This window comes from Lactuca sativa, chromosome 5, assembly GCF_002870075.4.
Source record: "Lactuca sativa cultivar Salinas chromosome 5, Lsat_Salinas_v11, whole genome shotgun sequence".
In the NCBI taxonomy this organism is placed as follows: Eukaryota; Viridiplantae; Streptophyta; class Magnoliopsida; order Asterales; family Asteraceae; genus Lactuca; species Lactuca sativa.
In genome coordinates this window covers 246,606,480-246,626,541 of record NC_056627.2, presented here as the reverse complement: position 1 = coordinate 246,626,541, position 20,062 = coordinate 246,606,480, and the positions used below count along the sequence as shown (strand labels likewise).

Sequence of the window (20,062 nt, the reverse complement as noted above, 5' to 3'; positions counted from 1 at the left end):
TGACCAGACCAAATAAATCCATGTGCAATAATTGGAGCCCCTGGATGATTGAATTGACCTGTTTTGGGAGGTGTGGTTTTTGGTGATGCTTTCCCTGGGCACATGACACACACTTTTCGAATGTTATGAAGTCTCTGACAAGTAGACCACACACCATTTCATTTTCAGCAAGACGATTCAGATTTTTAGCGTTCACATGATCGATTCGTCGGTGCCACAACATAGCATTTTGTTCTGAGACTTTTGAAAAGAGACAGGTGACTTGTTTAGGAATGTTGCTATTCATGTCGATGATGTATGCATTTCCATCCCACTTTTATTTAACAAGAATCCACTCATCCGGGATGACAATGCCTAGCTTTAGAATCAGACATTCCTTATCAGTGAAGTGAGTTGAATAACCCATGTCACAAATCTGAGAGACGCTCAATAGGATATGCTTTAACTCGGGAGCATATTTGACGTTCTCGAAACTCAGCACTCCATTTAACACAGTTCCTTTCTGAGTAATTTTTCTGCCTTCTCCGCCCGCAAAGGAAACGAATCCCTCATTAAAAGTTTGAATGTCGTTCAACTGGGAGATGTCTCCTGTCATATGCTGGGAGCAGCCGTTGTCGACATACCAAGGTCTGACGACATTCCTCCGCAACTATCCCTACAGAATGAGCGGGACCATTTAGATTTGGGGACCCAGGTCATTACTTTCCTGGGTTGACCCTTTATGATCACAGATTTATCTTTTAAAGTTTTTGATTTTGAATCATCATTTAAAACATTTTCAGAGGATGACGATGACTGGTTGGAAATTACTTTGGGCACCCACTGTTATTTAGTTTTCTTAAAAATCACGGGTGTTTTTGAAACATTTTTCCTTCCCGTTTGCTTTGGTCATTTAGATTTTCTACCAGAACTGGTTGAAGATCCAGATTCGCTCTTTGACGAAACCGACCTCGGCTTAGCCTTATTCAATTTTGGCAAACTATTTGTGACTTTATTATTGAAAACCTGTTTGTTCTTTTGAAAAAATGCCCTTTTCTTGTTTTGATTAGCCTTCCAATCATCATCTCGAGGACGAGATCTCGAGGGCTTTCTAGTTAAAGACCTTCCTCGAGTCTCGTTCTCTACTCTTTGAGATAAAAAAATGCACAAATGCCCTATTAGGAAAATTCCTAGCGATGTGACCGACAGCGCTACAGTTAAAACAAATTTGCTTATTATTATTGTAACCGGTACTGCCTTTGTCTGATTTACTTTCTTTACTGACACCCTTACTTTTCCCACAAGAACATGTGCAAGAATTAGATTGTGTGATTGATGAGGGTGAACCATTTTGTGTGATTGGTGAAGTGGATGTGCTTGAAACAGAAACATCGCTATTGTCAAACAAATCATGAAATATATCGAAAAAGTTTGAGTTATCATTTTGTGATGCAAAATCATCACAAGATACATCATTTATTTTAACATCAAAAACAAACATGTTATCATTTGAAATAGAAACAGCAGGTTCAGAAACATTTTTATTTTCATAAACACATCCTTCAACTTCTTGCTTTGATTGACTTAAAGATTGATCTGCATGGGAAGCAGAAACATTAGTATTTTCAACATTAATATTACCTCCTGACACAAATCCATATTTAAGAAATGGATCTCTGTCCATCTCTTCTTCAGTCAATGGTTTAAACTGATAATTATGATTAAAAGGAGGAGACACTTTATCATATCCTAAACCCTTTTGTTGGTTATTTTTGAATTGCAAATTATGTTCTATCATGGACGCAACTACTTCACTTGACACATCAAATTTTCTAAAATTAAAATCTGCATTTTCAAATTTGTTTTTCAATGTGTCAAGCTCAGCAGTTAACTCAGCGAGTTGTTCAGTCACAAATCTATAATTGGCACACTTATTGCTATACTCTTCCTGAAGTTTTCTAAAATCATTTGTTTTTACTTCTAATTGAGCTTTTAGATGTTTTTGTCCTTTCCTAAGTTGATACCCTTCATATTTTAGGTCCTCGTTCTCTCTACGCAATAATTCTATATGCTCAAGTAAAATTTTGACATTATCAATGCATGTTTGAGAACAGGAAGATTGTCTTACCTCTTTCATCTCAGGTTCTGGAGTAGAAGATACCATAAAGGCAAACTGCAACTCCATCATCTCTTCTTCAGGATCAACCTCAACTTTCTCTTCTGGAGCATCATCGATTTGAGCAAAGTGAGCACTCTCAGGTCCTGAAATATTTAGTGCCTGAATCTGGTCCTCCTAGTCAAAGGACTGAGCAACCACTGCCAGATTACCAGTCTCACTGTTCATAGCAGCACTTCCACGACTATTTCCCACTGGAACCATTATTCTATCATTGCTTACCCTTCTATCTGGCTTTGGACACTCACGAGAAAAATGACCTGACTCGTGGCAATTGTAACATTGAAGCTTTCCCTTGTTAAACCCAACCTTCTTGTCAGCATTCATCCCCCAGTTGTTCTTTCCTGTCTTCTTTGAAAATTGCTTTGCCCTGAACATTGTCATTGATATCTACCAAGTAATATCCATTTCTTCCACATCTTCTGGATGAATTAGATCCAGATCAGCAAATGAGAGTTGAGGTGGAAGCTCTCCAGCTACAAAAGCGTTGTAGCAATTGACAAGTCCAGTGGCAAGAGCTAAGTTTTCATCGCTTTCTTTGGAATTGGGAGAAGGAACCATAACTAGTACTTTGGAGGAGGAAACAGGTTGTGGAACAACAAAATACTGACTTTGTGGATGAGACATAGATGATGAAGCAACAAATGGTGCAGCTGATGAAGCAACAAAAGTTTGATTCTGAGGTTGTTGAACGGCAAAAGCTTGACTTGGAGAGGAGGTAAAAGATGAAAAGGCATTATTTGAATAAATCCCAAGATTTGCAGTCGAGTAGGAATTCACATGATTGATCTCTCTTTGCTTATCATCAAGATCACAAGCTTTGATGATTGCCATAGTTTCAGCAAGACTGAGACGATTGAGATCTTTCGTCTTCTTGATGACAACCACATTCATATCCCATGCCTTCGGAAGTGAATTCAGCAGCTTTTTGTTTATCTCAAACTTAGTCACGTAAATCCCAGTTGAACTCATTTCAGTGGTGAGTGTGGTAAAACACTGCAACTGGGCTTCTAGAGTTTCTCCAAGAACATAATTAAACATATTGAATTTCTATCTTAACATGTCTTGGCGACTCTGTTTCATGTCTTCATTAACCTCATAGACCTCAATTAAAGCTTCCCATATTGCCTTGGCTGAATCATACACTCTAAATCCTTGAGTAATATCAGGAGATAAAGCCATAGTTAAAGTAGCCAACGCCCTTTCCTGTTCTTCAACCTTTTCAAAGTCTTCATCCGTGTAATCAGTATACACTTTGTCAATTATTTGTCCATTCGCAAGAGTAGTAGTGATTTTGGCTGGGCCTCTGAGAATGCTTCGCCAAACCTTAAAGTCTTTCATCTTGATGTATTTCTCAATCCGGTGTTTCCATTCCAGGAGCCCGTCTACAGATAACAAGCGTGGAATGTGAGTGGTTGTTCCCATGATTGAATCCAATTCATGATGAGTTGCTGAGATTTGGGAGTCCATTCTTGTTTGTTGTTTTTGACTTTTCAGAGATGAACAAATAGAGAATCAATCAAGAAAAACACTTAAAATTAAGAAGTTCAAACAACTGAGGAGTTTACGGTCGTACACTCCATATGTACACACTCAACCGTACACTGCAGTTGTACACTTCCAACCGTACACTCAACCGCACACTCTTAACCGTACACCTTCAATCTTCAACCGTACACCTTCAACCTTCAACCGTACACCTTCAATCTTCAACCGTACACCTTCAACCTTCAACCGTACACCTTCAATCTTCAACGGCACACCTTCAACTGAGCTCAACCGTACACTCCAAAAGCACTTGATTTTCAATCCAAAGCCTTAAATGATGTTTCAGAAACAGATAATCTATAAGAAATTTCGAATTATCTTCAAAAATGGTGAATTTACTATGGCCGTACACTCACAAGAATCCAAATTGACACTGATTTGGCTCTGATACCAATTGTAAAGTCTCAAATCTTAGATCCAAATCAGTGATCAAATGATATTGTAATCAATCATAGTGTAGAAGGAGTAGAAGAAGAATTAAGTCAAGCCTGCACACATTTATATCACATAAACGTCAAATACACCTTGGGAAATACACACTTACGTCACCCTAAGACTGACACATACACCTACTATTTATAGCACCCCCAACAGTACACGAGTGTACAGCCGCACATGCGTGTACGGCGATACAAAGGGTGTACGCTTGTACACACATGTCCAGTCATACACAGCCACACAAAAGTTACAACCACCATTACAAACACCAAGACATACCAAGACCTATACAATATGGATGCCTAGCTCAAACCACTATATTATAACCTATCAGTTGTTTGTGGTAGTGTCGAAAATTTACCAAATAAGGAATGGTTCTCATCACCCAAGTTTTAATTGGACAGAAACTTAGAATCATGCAATTGGTACTGTATAATGAATGAGAACCTTCTTATTTGGGAAATTAAGACTAATTCATTGTTCACATAAGTATATGAGTCAAGTGAAGGACTAAAAGATATAGTACGCATTGTTGTGCACCAGGTCAAGTCCACCAAAAAGAACGATAAGAATATTCGTCATGATTTGCTAAAAGTTTAGTAAACATGGGTATGCTTACAAGATTAAGTGTAATTCTGGATCATTGGAATAGTTTCGATGTATAGCAGAACGAATAAGAAGAATCGATTAGGAAGAAAGATAAAAGTTTCTCCAATCTGAAAGGAAGGAAGAGTACTTATGTATCGTGTTTTATGATTAACTTAGTGATTATGAAACCGTTTCACAATTGTGTAACATCCCAAGTTCAGGTATACCTCGTAACCCTTGGTCTTTTGAGTAATTGGCCATTTTAGTCCCTTTATGAGAAAAGGTGGTGAATGAGTATGCGGGGCGTACGCGAGTGTACGCTCAGCGTACTCATATGCATGCATTTGACGCGGAAGACACCTAGTACGCTGGGCGTACTAGGCTCAAAGTGAAAACCCTAATTTAGGGTGAGACCCTTATTTAAAGGAAATGATGGCCTCATTCCTGGCCACCATTCTCAGTCACCAACCCTCCTAAACCCTAGTTTTCGTTCTTAGAGCTTGTGAGTGCATTTGAGAGCCTTGGGAGCATTCTTGAGTTTCTTTGGAGTGAAGAAGGAGTCTTGAAAAAGAAGGAGTGGGATTTCAGGCCTTGGATCTGAGCTTATCTTAGTGTGAAGCTTTGTTTTGAGGTATAAAGCTCAGAGCTTTCTCACTCTTTTGGTTTTTGCATCTTAGTAGAGTATTCTAGGGTTTTGTCCCAAAAGTTGGAGACTCTATGTGATATTGTACTCCAGAGACCATGATCCACCCTCTTTGAGTATATTCAGTGGTGTAGTGTCATAAAAATCCTATCTTGGACGTTGGGATCAATCCATGCATGGGATATGTGCTTTTTGTCATAAGAGGGTGAGTGTTTTGTGTGTTTGGGACCTTTCCAGCCATGAAAAGGCTTAAAGTACCTGACTTTATGGGTTAAGAGCTATTAGAGAGTCTAGATCTGAAATATGAGCCAAGGTCTTAATTGTTTAAGACCAAACAAGTGAGAAGGGTGAAACTGGAGCGTACGTCGGGCGTAATTCCAGTACGCGCAGCGTAGGGGTCGCGCATCCCCGATGTCTGCATGGCAACCGAGTACGCCCAATGTAAGGAGCTGGTATGCGCGGCGTACTCCCTGTCGTTGACTTTTGTTGACTTTTAGGGTTTGGTCAATTTATGGACATTTAGGGTCATTGAGGGTTAAAATGGTCTTTTGGTCTTCTGTGAGTTAGTGTAGCCTCTTGAGAGTCGTGATTAATTAGGGATAATTGTCGTGTATGTTAGGTGGAGGCTAGACCGGTGATTTGAGTTCAATTTTTTGCTAACTTCTTGCAAGATGAGTCTTCTCACTATACTTTCCTTGAGTGGTACCTTGTGTGATTAAGTTGTTTATTGTGATTATCTGTGTATTTGATATTTTGCATTATGTCTTTGTGATTTATGATGAGTATTGTTATTATGAGCTTACTGATTTGGGACTGAAGGGTCCCACTGAGACACATTGACCGGAGGGTCTTATTGAGTTATAGCCTAAAGTGGCTAATGAGTTGTATGTGATATTTTGGGGAACTCACTAAGCTTCGTGCTTACCGTGTTATGTGTTATATGTTTTAGGTAGTTTCGATGATCGCGGGAAGGCTCCGGCTTGATTGTACACACACACTCGCATTGGAGATATGTCTTGGAGGATCCTAGTTTATGTGATAAACAACTTTTGATAAATAAATTGTATTAATGTTGATACTTGAGATTTTCGGGAAATATGACATGTGATTTTTATGTTAAAAATGAAAATTTTGGTTTGAAAAATTTTGGTGTTACAAATTGATCCTCCAAGGACACCTTAGTGAACTAGTATGACTAAGAAGAGGAATCGACAATTATTGAAATGGTTAAATCAAAAAGTGAATCATACTTTGTTCCAAAATCAAGTCTTAGAGTCGTACTCCAAGATTATGACTTGAGTGACATCATCTCAAGAAGGTTTAAAACACTCATCAAATGTGGAATAGAAAAATGTTTTTCTTACTCTTGCACATTTGAAATTGGTAAATTGTGATGTATTGGATAAGACAAAGACCAACTAAGACCAATTGTGTGAAGTGTTTGTCTTGATAAGAATCTGCACTAACTCTTGAATATTTGTTTGTCAAGAAATGCTTCTTGATAGGAGAATCTTATATGTAAAGAGGTCAGTGGGAGTCTTAATGATCTTGAATAGCTTCAGGAGCTAATCAAGAATAAACCTACTGTCTATCACTAGCACACAACTTGAGGTTTATAACCTATCGTGTTGACATATTCTTGTTTTATGTGTCATTCCAGTTTAGTTAACTATGCATGTGAGTCCTAAGAGTTCTCAATTGATTGCATAAGGCAAATCACCTTGATTGGTGAAAGTTCATTGATTTGTATGGGTGAGCTCCTTAAATACTTGGAAGACATGGTAGGCCCTTGTGCTGCCAGATGGCAAGAAATGAAGATTGAATAGGTTCAGTCCATATGAGTTTGGATTTGTCACAAACATTGTCTTGTGATAATTGTTATGAAAAATTCACATGGATAGGAACACATATACCTTAAAATCAAAGTGACAAGTTTTCTCTCCGTTTCATAAAAATGATTGTGAGGAAACACTTTCACTAAGAAGATTTAAAGGAGATAGAAATTGTGTAAATTGCATTCTCAAATTCGATTATGATTACGGCATCCCTCTTCATAGTTCGATTTGTGAGATTTGGCAATTAGTCTGAACATTTGGGACTTATTGTTGTAAGTTCTAGAATTGTTTAGACACACATATGAGCAATCTAAGGAAAAGGTGTATGAGTTTGAGGAACTTAGATAAAGCTTATCGAAGCTTCTTGTATTAGAAATATGAACTTTGGTAAAGAAGTCGATAAGTATTGATTTCTAGAAAGTCTAGCTAATTTCTAAATACATCTCAAAACTAGTGGGAGCATAAGTGTTATGCTGGTAAGGATATAATTATCATGTTAGTGTGAGCATGATTATTATGTTAAATGTTGCGAGTTAGCAATATTAATTATAGAAAACAAAAGTTTCAATTCGCAAAGTTGCAGAGGTTGAAAAATTGGTTTGCTATAATTAAGGGAGAGGAACTTATACTTCATTTCAAATCTAAAAGCTTAGATCGAGAAATTTTAATCAAATTTAGTCAAAGGACATATATGAACGTTATGTTGGAAAGGTTCAACATAAGGAAATTCCATATATGGCAATATTATAGCAGGAGATTGGTAAGTATCATGTCTTTATTATGTATTGTATCCCATACACTTCAGATATAGGATCGATTACATATGTTGTAATATTCGACCGTTCTGTATATTCCAAATGTCTTAGGGCATTAAGAGGGAAAAATGACCAGAACCGGTTATGACTAAAATAATTAAACAACTGTCAAGGACGATATAAAGCTCACTAAGGATTGGCCACTTGTGGGCAGTTGGAAGTATAGTAATGAATGGACCATATCGAAATTATTATGAATAAATAGGATTCTATTAAGAATGAGTTGTCATATGGCAAATATGGAAATGTTTCCATAATGGGAGTTAGATATTAAGAATCTGTGTAGATTAGAAACTTTTATGCAAGAAGGATGTTCAAAGGAATGTACCTTGGATGTGAGACTTCATATCTGTGGAGTTGTCTTGTAACAATCTCCAATAGAGCGTTTTGTAATATCATTGGCAAAGTCTTTGTGACTTCGGTGCTATGACATTACAAAATGATCAATGCATAAATTGTTAGAATCTAGCATATTCTAATAGTGACAAGAATTTGGTATTCTTACACTTGCAATAAGGATTAGAAATTGTGAAATAAGCATCATTGGAAATGTGTACCGTTGATATATTTCACAAAGTAAGGACCATAGGTAAACATAGTGTGCATGCTTGGAGCATATATGGGACAACTATTGTTATAATTCAAGTATTAAGTTGATTATCCAAAACATTATACAATGAATAATGTGTAATCAAAATGGTGATTAAATAATAAGTGTTTTATTTATACTCAAAAGTTTTGAGACCATATTGAATTTGATTATTCTTGTGTTTCATTTCACATGTTTTGACTTCCCGAATAACTAGATTTCGTCCATGGGCTCTAAGGAAGGAGTTCATGGGTTGCTTGTTGCCTAAGTTAGGTATTAGGGTTTACACCTGAAAACCCTAGCAGCCCACACAACTATAAAAGGACCCCTTTACTAGTGGAATTCACCCCTATGAGTTTCTGGGAAACCCCGACCGAATTCTTATTCTCTCCTAAGTCATCTTCATGCATTGGGTGTTTGTGACTCCATTAGAGATGCAACACTTGGGGCACTAGGCTTTCAGAAGTCAAGATCAAGAAGGATTAAACTTGTTATTGCTACATAACAAGAGAGGTAAAGATTATAACCCTAATCATATGTGATTTTTGATATATGTATGCTAGTAATATGGTTATTGCTTTGGTATTCATAGTTGTATGTTCAAATTAGAAAACCTAGATCCAAAGCAATTAGGGTTGCATGTACACCATAGGAATGATGTTACGCTCAAAACCTAACACATTCTTACATAATAGTATGTGTTTATGAAAACCATGTCTTACACTGCCCAAACGAATATCACCCAAAATAGTCAAATAACAGTGGATGACTAAACATGCATTCTAGCCTGATTTCATATTCATAAGCAACACAAGTTCAACAAGCATGCTTCTTTTAACATACATTATGATTTCAGCAAAAAAATAATAATAATAAAATTTTGAAAAAAAAAGACGCAAGAGTACTTCGGGGGACAGAGGAATGGCACAGAGGGGTCGATGACAATATCTTAATTGAATTTTAAGTCTCTTCAAATTAAAGTATGTTATTTTAACCATCCAAACGTTTTCAATGTTTAATGGTTAAGAGACAATATTTTAATTGAATAGTTAAGAGATAAAACAAACACCTTTTTAGCCATAAAGACTACTTCCAATGAATTTCAAAATCAAAGACCATCTTTGCAATAAATTTATCGCAAGACCAACCTCGACAATATTCTATAAATATGTTAGTTTGTTGTTTAAAAAAAGAGTTAATGTCATAAAAACCCTCAAGTTTTCTGGGTTTTGTCAGTTTTGTCCAAAGTTGAAATTTATGTCGGTTTTGCAAAGTTAATATAATGGTAACCTGTTATCACCAGTAAAAGGGTAAACCGAACATTTTTAGAAAAATGTTAGGGTAAAAATTGACATAAAATTCAACTTTGAGCAAAATTGATAAAACCTTAAAAATTTAAGGATTTTTATGACATTAACCCTTAAAAAGAATGTAATTTAATTTCGATCATTTTATGTCATCATTTGGGCTTACCCGCAGTTCAAGCCCGGCAAATTATACCCTGAATCGGTGATCCGAATACAACAGAACACAAACACAAAGGCAGCAAGAACATGGCGCCTTTCATTTCAAATTAACCTCTTCTCCTAATCAGACATCCATAGTCCAATTGATTCCCCTTCCAATCTTTCGAATTTGGAGTTCATAACCGGAGACAAAGATGATCGTAAGAACGCCTTTACCTAAGAAACGAAAGCCTGAAACGACCGGCAATTCGGAGAGCCCTAACTCTGATGGTCATTTGGTGATATTCGAGGACTTGCCGGTGCCGGAACCCTCACACCAACATTCCGACCAGATGATGTGCACTTACCAGTGTCGGCAAATGGTAGTACTTTTTCTATTACTTTACCACTGATCAGTAAAGCTCATCTATCAATTTGCGATGCATTGATTCGATTTTATGTGTTACTCTCGTTACCCAAATCGAGAGATAGAGAGATAGTTTGGGTCGGACGTAGTACTTTTCAAATTCAAAGGATTTGTGCGTTTTTTGTTTTGATTTTTACTAAACTTTAGCGTAGTCCTGTTCCCAGGGATTTGGCCCCTTTTTGCTGTACGTACCTCCATACGTGGCGTAGTATAAATACTTTGATACTTCTTATAGATTTTGTATTTTTTTATCAAATGTTTGTTTCACACCTAAAGGTGAAAATACTTTAACGGATGGAGCAATAGATTGTCACAAATCTTTTTTACTTTTGCACAGGTTTTTCTTGTAACTGCTAATTGCTAATTTTCTGCTTTTCATCTTTTGGGTGTAACACCTGTTGCCATTACAGGTCAAAGCAGATTTCTTAGATGCTTTGAGTAGTGCAGAGAAGCAATCACAAAACTATCATTCCAAACTTGAGGCAATGAATGATGACTTATTGAAATCTGGTGAGTAATAAACTCAATTCTAATGTTGTTGAATGCCTACCTACATTTCCTTCGTTCAATGCTTTTGGCACATACACCATTCTTTATTGTTTCATAGTAGTTGCTGTTGTTTTTTTTTTAACTATATCACTTTTTAGCCCACCACTTTTCATTATCATGTCTTTGAGAATTTACATTTACAGCCTTAGTTTAAGAGTGACTTTCACTTGCTGCAGAAGCTGAAAGGATGAAATTTCGCGATCAGATTCTATATGCAGAACAAGAACTAGCTGCTGCAAGAGGGCGTGAAGAGGCTCTGCAAGACCAGCTTTTGGAAGAGATAAATGAATCTCAAGAACGACTAAGAAAGCAAATCCATATCCATAGTGAACTTGAGGTTTAATATTAAACCATAACTATTCTAATATACTTATTTTTCATTCAAGTTTAAGTTCATTGCATAAGGGGCTGTACCTTTTTGTCTCATGAAGTTTTGGATGGGTAAAGAATGGCTGAATGGGTAATGATGTTTGTATGGATAAAGTGTTATCTACATGAGGTCTTTTTTCTTTTCTAGACTGAATAAACCATCTGAATGAGACTAAATTACCATTTTACTGTTACATTCCAAAAAACAAACTTAGAGCATTCACAATGGTGAGTTCAATGGGAGAGTTGAATGAGGTGGCAAGTCTATGTGTTATTCAATGGATGGAACTCTACCATTGTGAGATGCCACCATGGCATTCAATGGATTTGGAGTTCAATGGCCATTGAACTCTTCAATGGGAAAAAGGAAAGTTTTTAATTCATAAATATTTACTATAAATTACATTTTGTAATATTCTATTGAACTTTGTAGAGTTCAATGCATTGTAGGAAAAAAATTGTAGAGTTGTATGGATTGTAGATGCCCTTAACAATACTCATCAATTTTAACTGGAGAGGAGTTTGGGAGTAAAAAAGAAGGGCAAATAGGTAAAGTGTTAGTGTCTGAATACATTAAGCTAGGTTTTTTTGGCTTAATCCGTTAAGTCACTCTATCCAGATTAAGTCAAAAAAGAAATAACCATGTATAGCCATCCAGATTAAGTGCTTATCCATTAAGCCCATTAAGTAAAAAAAGAAACAGCCCCTTGGACTATCTAATTATTAGTTGATGTTTTTTTATAGAGTGCAATCTTGATATTTCTCTGATTCTCTTCTTTTAGGTCAAATTTAGGAAAGAGATGGATCTTCGCAAAAAAGCAGAATCTTTGTTATCCTCAGCTGAAGAAAAAGCAAGTCTTTTAGAGGGGAAATTGAGCCATGTCTCTGAAAGCACAGAGAGGGAAAAAGTTCGTCTTCAGAAGGATCTTACACAGCTTAAACAGGAATCAAAACTTTCAATTTCTAGAATTAGTGCAGATGTGAGTGGTCTTAATTCGTTAATTCTTGCATGATATGGAACTAATTACTGCTATTCTTTACTTAGCTTGAGAAAATGGAATGCAAAGCTATTAACTTTGAGAAAGAAGCAACTCTCCTGAAGGAACAACTTGAAAGTCTTCAAAGTCAACTTAATGAGGTTATAACTTTCTTCTGAATATGTAATATATCAGTTATAACTTGTATAGAAATAGTATTGAAATTTGTTTGTTGTCTAATGGTCTATGCTACTAAATACTAATAATATTTAGTGTTATGTTCTTATCCCCAGTGCTTGCATGAGAAGAATGAAGTAGAGAAAAAACTTTCCACTTTAACATATCAAGAAGCTCCTTCCTCAGATGACAGTATCTTGGTGAAGCATTTGAGAGAAGAGCTCAGAAATTATGTACGTTTTTTTTATCCTTCCTCATTTCATGAAATGTAATTTTGATAAAAGGGTCAAAAGGGCAACATCAATTACAGTAATGGAATCCACTGGCTTTAAAGTTAAAGCAGAAACAATAATCATTGTTTTGTATATTTGTGATCAGGAATCAGAAGTCCGTGAAGCTAGGAAATGGAAATCCTCTCATGAGGACATTGAGTTGTTGAGGGAGAAATTGCTGGAAGAAAAGAGCAGGAGAGAGAGGGCAGAGTTAGGGATTTCAGAATTATCAGAAGCACAATTAAATGCAAAGAAATTGCAGGATGAATTGTCATGTTGGGAATCAATGATGAAGGAGATTCCTGGTGTGACATGTGCTGCTGACATACCTCCCAAGTTTGCAGCATTGCAAAAGTTGGCACCAATAACTTTTTTCACAAGTTAATAAATATCTTTGGGGTGACTTATTTACCAAATTGACCTTTTTGGTTTTGCATGACAGGGATGTTATTGAGAGCATGATGAAGATGGGAGAGGTGAGTGCACGTTTGAAACAAGTAGAGGTTGCTTTTGATGCTGCTGAGAATGGTAGACAGACTGCTGAAACAGAGTCTGCATTGACCAAAGAGAAGGTTGAACTTTTGAAGTTGGATCTCAAAAGAAACGAGTTGCTGGTAAGTTTGTATCTTGTACCTTTTTTGATTTTGAAACTCTTTTTGATTCTCTTTTCTAATAAGAAAAGAAGTATTTTACTAAACAATAAAGTATTGATATTCTTAGGAATTGAAATATTATTGCAGCTTTCTTCAGTTACCGAGGAGAGGGATCGTTTGAAAACTGCTGTTGATCAGTTGAAGCAGCAAAAGAATGCTGAAACAGGGGCTGCAAGTGCAATGACTGATGGAACACTTGAATCATCTCTTGCCATTAAAGAAGATTATATAAAGAAACTGGAGAGCTCTGTACTTGAGCAAAAAGACGCAAATGCCCGTCAGCATAATGAAATAAAGCTGCTGAATGAGAGGCTGAATAATGAATTAAGAAGAATAAAGTCGTTGGAGAGGGAGGATGATCGACTCCGCTCAGAGATAGCTATATTGGAATCAAAGGTTGAAATTTCTTCAATGTTTTTTTTTTTTTTTGGTGTTATCTTAAAACTTTTTTTATAGATATATTTTTTATTTATTTATTGCCAGGTAGGGCATGGTGATTTTTCATCTGCAAGTACAAAAGTACTGCGTATGGTGAACAGCCTGGCAGTTGACAGCGAGGCGAAACAGACAATAGAGGCTTTGCAAAATGAATTACAGAAGACAAAAGAGAAGTTACAAGCTGTTGAGGAGTTGAAAAAACAGTCAGGTATATTCTTTTTTTCTTGCCAAAAACTGTCTGTGTGTTTATTTTGTGTGATGACAGCTGTGTTTGTTGTTCAGCTGATGCTGGGACATTGGTAGACTCGTATATTTCTGGGAAAACAGTGCAGTTAAAAGAGCAAATTGCTACCCTTGAGAAACGCGAGGAAAGGTAAGTGAAATGTTTAAGAAATAGCAACCTACTTTCATTTCTTTCTATTATATAATTTTTATTCTTATCAAGGCGTTGTAGTTTGAAAAGTATAGCAGCTTAGAGTGTTGGGACTTTGAGACATTATGCTAATGAAAATCTATCAATTATAGCAGTGAAAATTTTCTTGTATTTGGATGACACTGTTATAATTGTGTAGGTTTTTTGAAAAAAAAAATCAATGAATGTATTTTGCTATCTCTTATATTTAAGCCTATAAGTTATTTATGTTTGGAAATGTTTTGATGATACACACACAGGTATAAGACGGTTTTTGCAGATAGAATCTCAGTTTTTCGAAGGGCATGCTGTGAATTATTTGGTTACAAGGTAACATTATTACATTACATGAGGAAATTCATATTTTCACATTTGTTTTCATCAATATATTGATATTTCGGTAAATTGTTATTGTTTTTCTTGATATCTACAGATTGTGATGGATGATCACCAGCGATCGGATGGGATCCCTGTTACAAGATTTACCCTTCACTCAATATATGCTCAAAGTGAAGATGAAAAACTTCAATTCGAATACGAATCTGGGAACACAAAAATTCTTGTAAGATGATACATATTTATCTATTATTAATGGTTGTATTAATTAAAGAATATAAATAAAATAAATACGCATTCATGAGGCTTACAAGGCAGATTTTGTTTTGTGTTCAGGGAAATAACTACACACAGCAGCGTGACATATCCAAGCAGGTTTCTACTAACCACCTCTATTCTAATAAGGAATTGTTATTGCTTTCTGAGCTAAAACAAAACATCCAACTTTTTTTTTTTTTTTGTTAATGAGACAAAAATTGCAAGTTATGAAGATGAGTAAACAGTTTTGGGATGGATATTGCAGGTGGAGATTTTCATTGGGAAGATGAACTCGATTCCAGCTTTCACTGCCAATTTGACGATCGAGTCTTTCAATAAGCGCACACTATCATGAGAATCAAATGAAGCAACTCCTGTTGTTGCTTTGCATACAGATAGATACACTCACTCTACCCATCAATCTATCATTTTGTACCAAATTGAACTATGTTTTGCCAATTTGGGGCAATGGTGTTAGAAACTTATAGTATGTTGTTGCTGCTTACGTGTGTGTGTGTGTGTGTGTGTGTGTGTTCTTCCAAGGCTTAAAGGCAAGGAGTTGGAGAAATTATCTTTAATATAGTTTGTGTTCTTCCAAGGCTTAAAACAGTTTAGAGATCTATATCTTTTCCCTCGTCTCATCATGAAATATTCTAAAACATTTATATTAGATCTAGATAACAAATTAAAAAAGTCCCATAACTATGTCAACAAGTTGGGGTTAGCTCACTTGGCTAACAAGTTGTTACTAACAATGAAACCTTGGGTTCTATTATCTTGCTGTTTTAACAAAAAAAAATAATAATAATAACTATGTCAAGTGACACTCTTCGATTGATCACTATTGTTTTCGGTGTACAAAATAAGTAGAAACGCATATTTCAAGGTGTTGCTATATTTTATCTTTTTTTTTTTTTCTCTTTTTATTTCTTTCTTTGTCTTTTTGTTGCTATATGTATCTTGAATCCTTGATCTGATCACTATTATTATTATTATTATTATCTAATAACTCCAAGAACAATTTGTGTAAATTACTTGCAAAATAGTTAAACAATATGAACATTTTAAAGTACATTCTTCATAACTTCAATGACCATTTACGTAAACTTTGATTCACACTTTCAAATCACATGTTAATACTTTCAAATACTTAAACAACACGAAGAATCTTACTTTATCATGTCATGACTTTGTAACTCATACTTTCAAATCATATACACATTTACACTTTCAAATCATAAAACTCCGTATTAATTCATATTTTCAAATCACAGATGCACATATTCAAATATTTAGAAACCTAGATTCTCATATCTAGTTACCTCGAGGTTTTTATATTTCATGTCTCTATATGTATCCATATATTTACAACAATTGAATCATATGAGAAAATTTCAAACTAACCAAGTATGTATTTTTATTGGATAGTTCTAGTATATTTGTAGGTTGTTATACGTTATATTTTTGTTGTATAATTTTCAAATTGTATGCATTTTTAGTGGATAATTTTAGTATATTCAGAGCTTGTTATATATTATATTTTTGTTGGTTAATTTTCAAACTGATCAGGTCTGTATTTTTAGTCAACATGTGTTCAGCACTCGTGAAAATTTAATGGAGTGGGTTCAAAATGACGACGGTTTAGGGTTTGGGTGGATGAAGACCATCAGTGTCTCCTCCGCCTCTCTCCACCCCTAAATCTAACGATATCGGAGATAAAGACCATTGCTCATTCTTAATGTACAATATGTACTTGACTTTAACTTGTTTGGTATGAAACCATTGTTTTGAACAAACTTCTTGTCGGCTTTGTTTATTGCTCTAGAAGTAAAAACCAGGGTAACTTGTTATATCTATCGGCACATAAATTTATTTCCCTTTTGGTGCATCATTGGAACTCACGCATTAACGTAACCGCATTTTACAAATAGAATTTAGAGTGGAGGTTTCTACCTATCTTGGTATTAATCTGGTCGGGAAGGTAGATGCATTGTAACTCATCATCAAGAGGTTGAGAAAACAAAATTCTATTATGATAAAATTTGACTAGTTTGGTTATAATATAACAAAATAAAAAGGGAGGTGTATAATAACATGGAAATTGACAAAGAAATAAAGAGAATTTTAAAAAAATACTTAACCATTAGTTTTAACAGAGTTACAAATAACGACCAAAAATGTTTAACGTTGACCAACGCTGTACTGAAAGTGCCACTTCTCAGAAACCGCAATGACCATTCGTGAAATTTTGTTTTAAAATTTAAAGAAATAATAATAATAAATTCAATCAAGGTATAATAGTAATTTTGGACCAATTTTGGGAAAAAAAAAACACTTTGAACTAACCATCGCAAAGAATGAAGCCACATGAACCAAGAGCATAAGGGTTGGAAAACCACAGGGAGCAACCACGTAATTTTGTCTTTTTTGATCAGCAATATAAATTTCTAAATACACAGAATTGAATTCTAAATGCAAGAAAAATCGACTGAGTGGATATGTGTCGGTACCAAATTTTACTATTTTTAATCTATTAAATTAAATGTGACTCATAAACTGCCTGTTACTTAAAGAGAAAGTACGCAATGATTGTAATTTAAAAAAGTATTTATCTATCTATAGTACTTTCAAACTTAATTACAAAAATATAGTAAATTGTTTTTATTATTTGAAACAAAATTGTTACTTTTCCTTAGTTTAACGCCACCATCACGATACATAGTTTCTCTCGGTTAACATCATATCCGGCTACAACCATTTTTCCGGCAACGAAAACCAAATAAATACATACAATTTCAAGAATACTCAAAATTAAATTTAATACTAAACAAAAACACTACATGTGTCATGAATCTCATGTATATGATTTCCATCTTTTAAATCTGTCGACGCGTGACACTTGTTTCCCACACGTAATGATATAAATAAGTCCTTATATTTAATTAATATAAGAACTAATCTTGACAAACACAAAAAAAAATGAGAAAGTAGATTTACACAAGTTATACATAAATCATAATTCACAATTTCTGGTTAGAACATTGATCTTGTAAAATTGTTTTGGAGTTTAAAATAGAAATCACGTGGATTGGCAGAGGGCATTACTTTACTTTACTTTATGTTTATGTACCGAGTAGCCGGAGTAAAGAATATGAAGGTGAAAAATGATGGAGGAAAAATAAACCGATCATCCTTAAATTGCACTTTATCCATCAAAAACATCACGATTGATGCCTCGTCGGTTGTGCTTCGTGGGAAGATGGTTAGTTCGGAAACGGGATCGCAAGGTTCATAGTGTTGTAGGTTTTCCAGTACGGTAGTACTACACCCATGTCGGAGGTTCATCTCCCGAACTACATCAGTGTTGTAGGACTTTCCGCCACTACGTGAAGAGAGCTTCTTTGTGGACCTTACATCAACTTTCCCCATGCTTCCTCTGATTTAACGACAAAGTGGTGAATGGATGAATGCACCGGCGAGGTAAAACGTAAACCGAAGAGGGAATTTTGTAGGAGAGAAGGCAGATGGGGAACCGGTGGGTCCAATAATTTTATATATTTGTTAATAGATAAGTAATAAGTAATTATAAGCATTAAGCGTTCTACGGTTATTTTACCAGTATTTGGTAAATATTTTAAAAAGTACTATACATTTGTAAATATTTTTAGTGAATACAATGTTTAGTACTCGTTATTTAAAACTAATGAAAATGTTACTTTTTAATTTACATTAAATATCTTTATATTTGTATTAATTTTCAAATAAAACCTTATACTTTTTAAAACTTTATATATATATATATATATATATATATATATATATATATATATATATATATATATATATATAAAAGTGACTTATCGATATAACACAGAGAACACATTCCTATACAACTGTAAGAAATTGTTTTATTTATAAAGATCTTAAAAACTATACATAGTAAAATATAAATTTGATGTTATTAATTAGATAACTCAACTGTTGAATTATTATAATTACTATGTGAAATAGAGAAATGTAGGAATTCAGTCGAGCAGATGATCTATAGTAACGCCAAAGTGGTAAAATAGTAGGCATGATATTTGTAAAAACTTCAACTAGTATTTGATTAGTTTTTAGATTGCACTTCAAAATATTTAATCTTTTTTTTTACTTTAGAAACATCAAAATCGCACATATATAAATTTGCTAAATTTGAGATAGATACATTTTTCAGATTTAGGTTTTTTAGTGTAGATAATATATCTTTTGGTTTGCCAATTTTTTTCAACAAATTTTCTACTATTCGACATTTATTTTCAGTTAGCCGTCGTGGATAAGGATGACCTTCCAAATATAATGACGGCTGATGGTTATGAAATTCACATATCATTTTGATCTTCCAAGAATTAACTACTGACGAATATTTATTTTGTAGGCTAAATGGATGATTAATTTTTTTGTCCCCCCTTTTTTTAGATTTGTGTACTTCTGTATGTACCTCCATCAATTCTTGACGAGAATCGAATACATGACAATTATATTATTATTAATAGCTAACAATTATATTATTGAACACCTGACAATTATATACTAATGAATTTATACCTTATCCATTTTGAATGGTGATGTGTCATCGAAGAAATAATTACATTGAAATACAACATTAAAGTTACGTTTAGAATTTTTTTATGATGATGACATAACCTAAAGTATTTGCCACATTTTGCACCCAATCCATCAATTCTTGACGAGAATCGAATACATGACAATTATATTATTATTAATAGCTAACAATTATATTATTGAACACCTGACAATTATATACTAATGAATTTATACCTTATCCATTTTGAATGGTGATGTGTCATCGAAGAAATAATTATTTTCATTCAAACTTTCATTTTCATCTACTTCATTTGTGTCCATTGGATGGATATCCGTTTCGAATGACGATTTGCTATCGAAAAGATAATTACTTTTATTCAAGCTGTTATTTTCATCTAATTCATTTTTCTCTATTGGATGAATAGCATCTCTCTAAACATAACATAGAGAAAAACATACATTTAACAAAAACACAATAAAAAATAAGAAAGGTTAAGTACAAATACCACATAATATGTGTCATTCATCCATTCTTCCCAACTTGTCATTTA

At 34.5% G+C, this 20,062-nt stretch overlaps 1 protein-coding gene across 1 annotated transcript; it reads left to right on the top strand.

The window, feature by feature from the left end:
* Positions 1-10,120: 10,120 nt before the first annotated feature.
* LOC111878018 (mitotic spindle checkpoint protein MAD1) lies at positions 10,121-15,546 on the top strand. Its single transcript, XM_023874529.3, has 15 exons — positions 10,121-10,439; positions 10,894-10,993; positions 11,209-11,369; positions 12,184-12,381; positions 12,447-12,539; positions 12,672-12,788; positions 12,934-13,181; positions 13,270-13,441; positions 13,568-13,876; positions 13,964-14,126; positions 14,201-14,291; positions 14,591-14,660; positions 14,764-14,892; positions 15,003-15,041; positions 15,190-15,546. The coding sequence occupies exons 1-15, from the start codon at positions 10,272-10,274 to the stop codon at positions 15,277-15,279; spliced, it is 2,148 nt and encodes a 715-aa protein (XP_023730297.1). The 5' UTR covers positions 10,121-10,271; the 3' UTR covers positions 15,280-15,546.
* The last annotated feature ends 4,516 nt before the right edge of the window (positions 15,547-20,062 follow it).

Coding starts and splice junctions, on each gene's coding strand:
- LOC111878018 (XM_023874529.3), top strand. CDS start 10,272: ATGATCGTAAGAACGCCTTTACCTAAGAAACGAAAGCCTGAAACGACC. Junction 13,442..13,567: donor TCAAAAGAAACGAGTTGCTG/GTAAGTTTGTAT, acceptor ATATTATTGCAG/CTTTCTTCAGTTACCGAGGA. Junction 14,661..14,763: donor GTGAATTATTTGGTTACAAG/GTAACATTATTA, acceptor TGATATCTACAG/ATTGTGATGGATGATCACCA.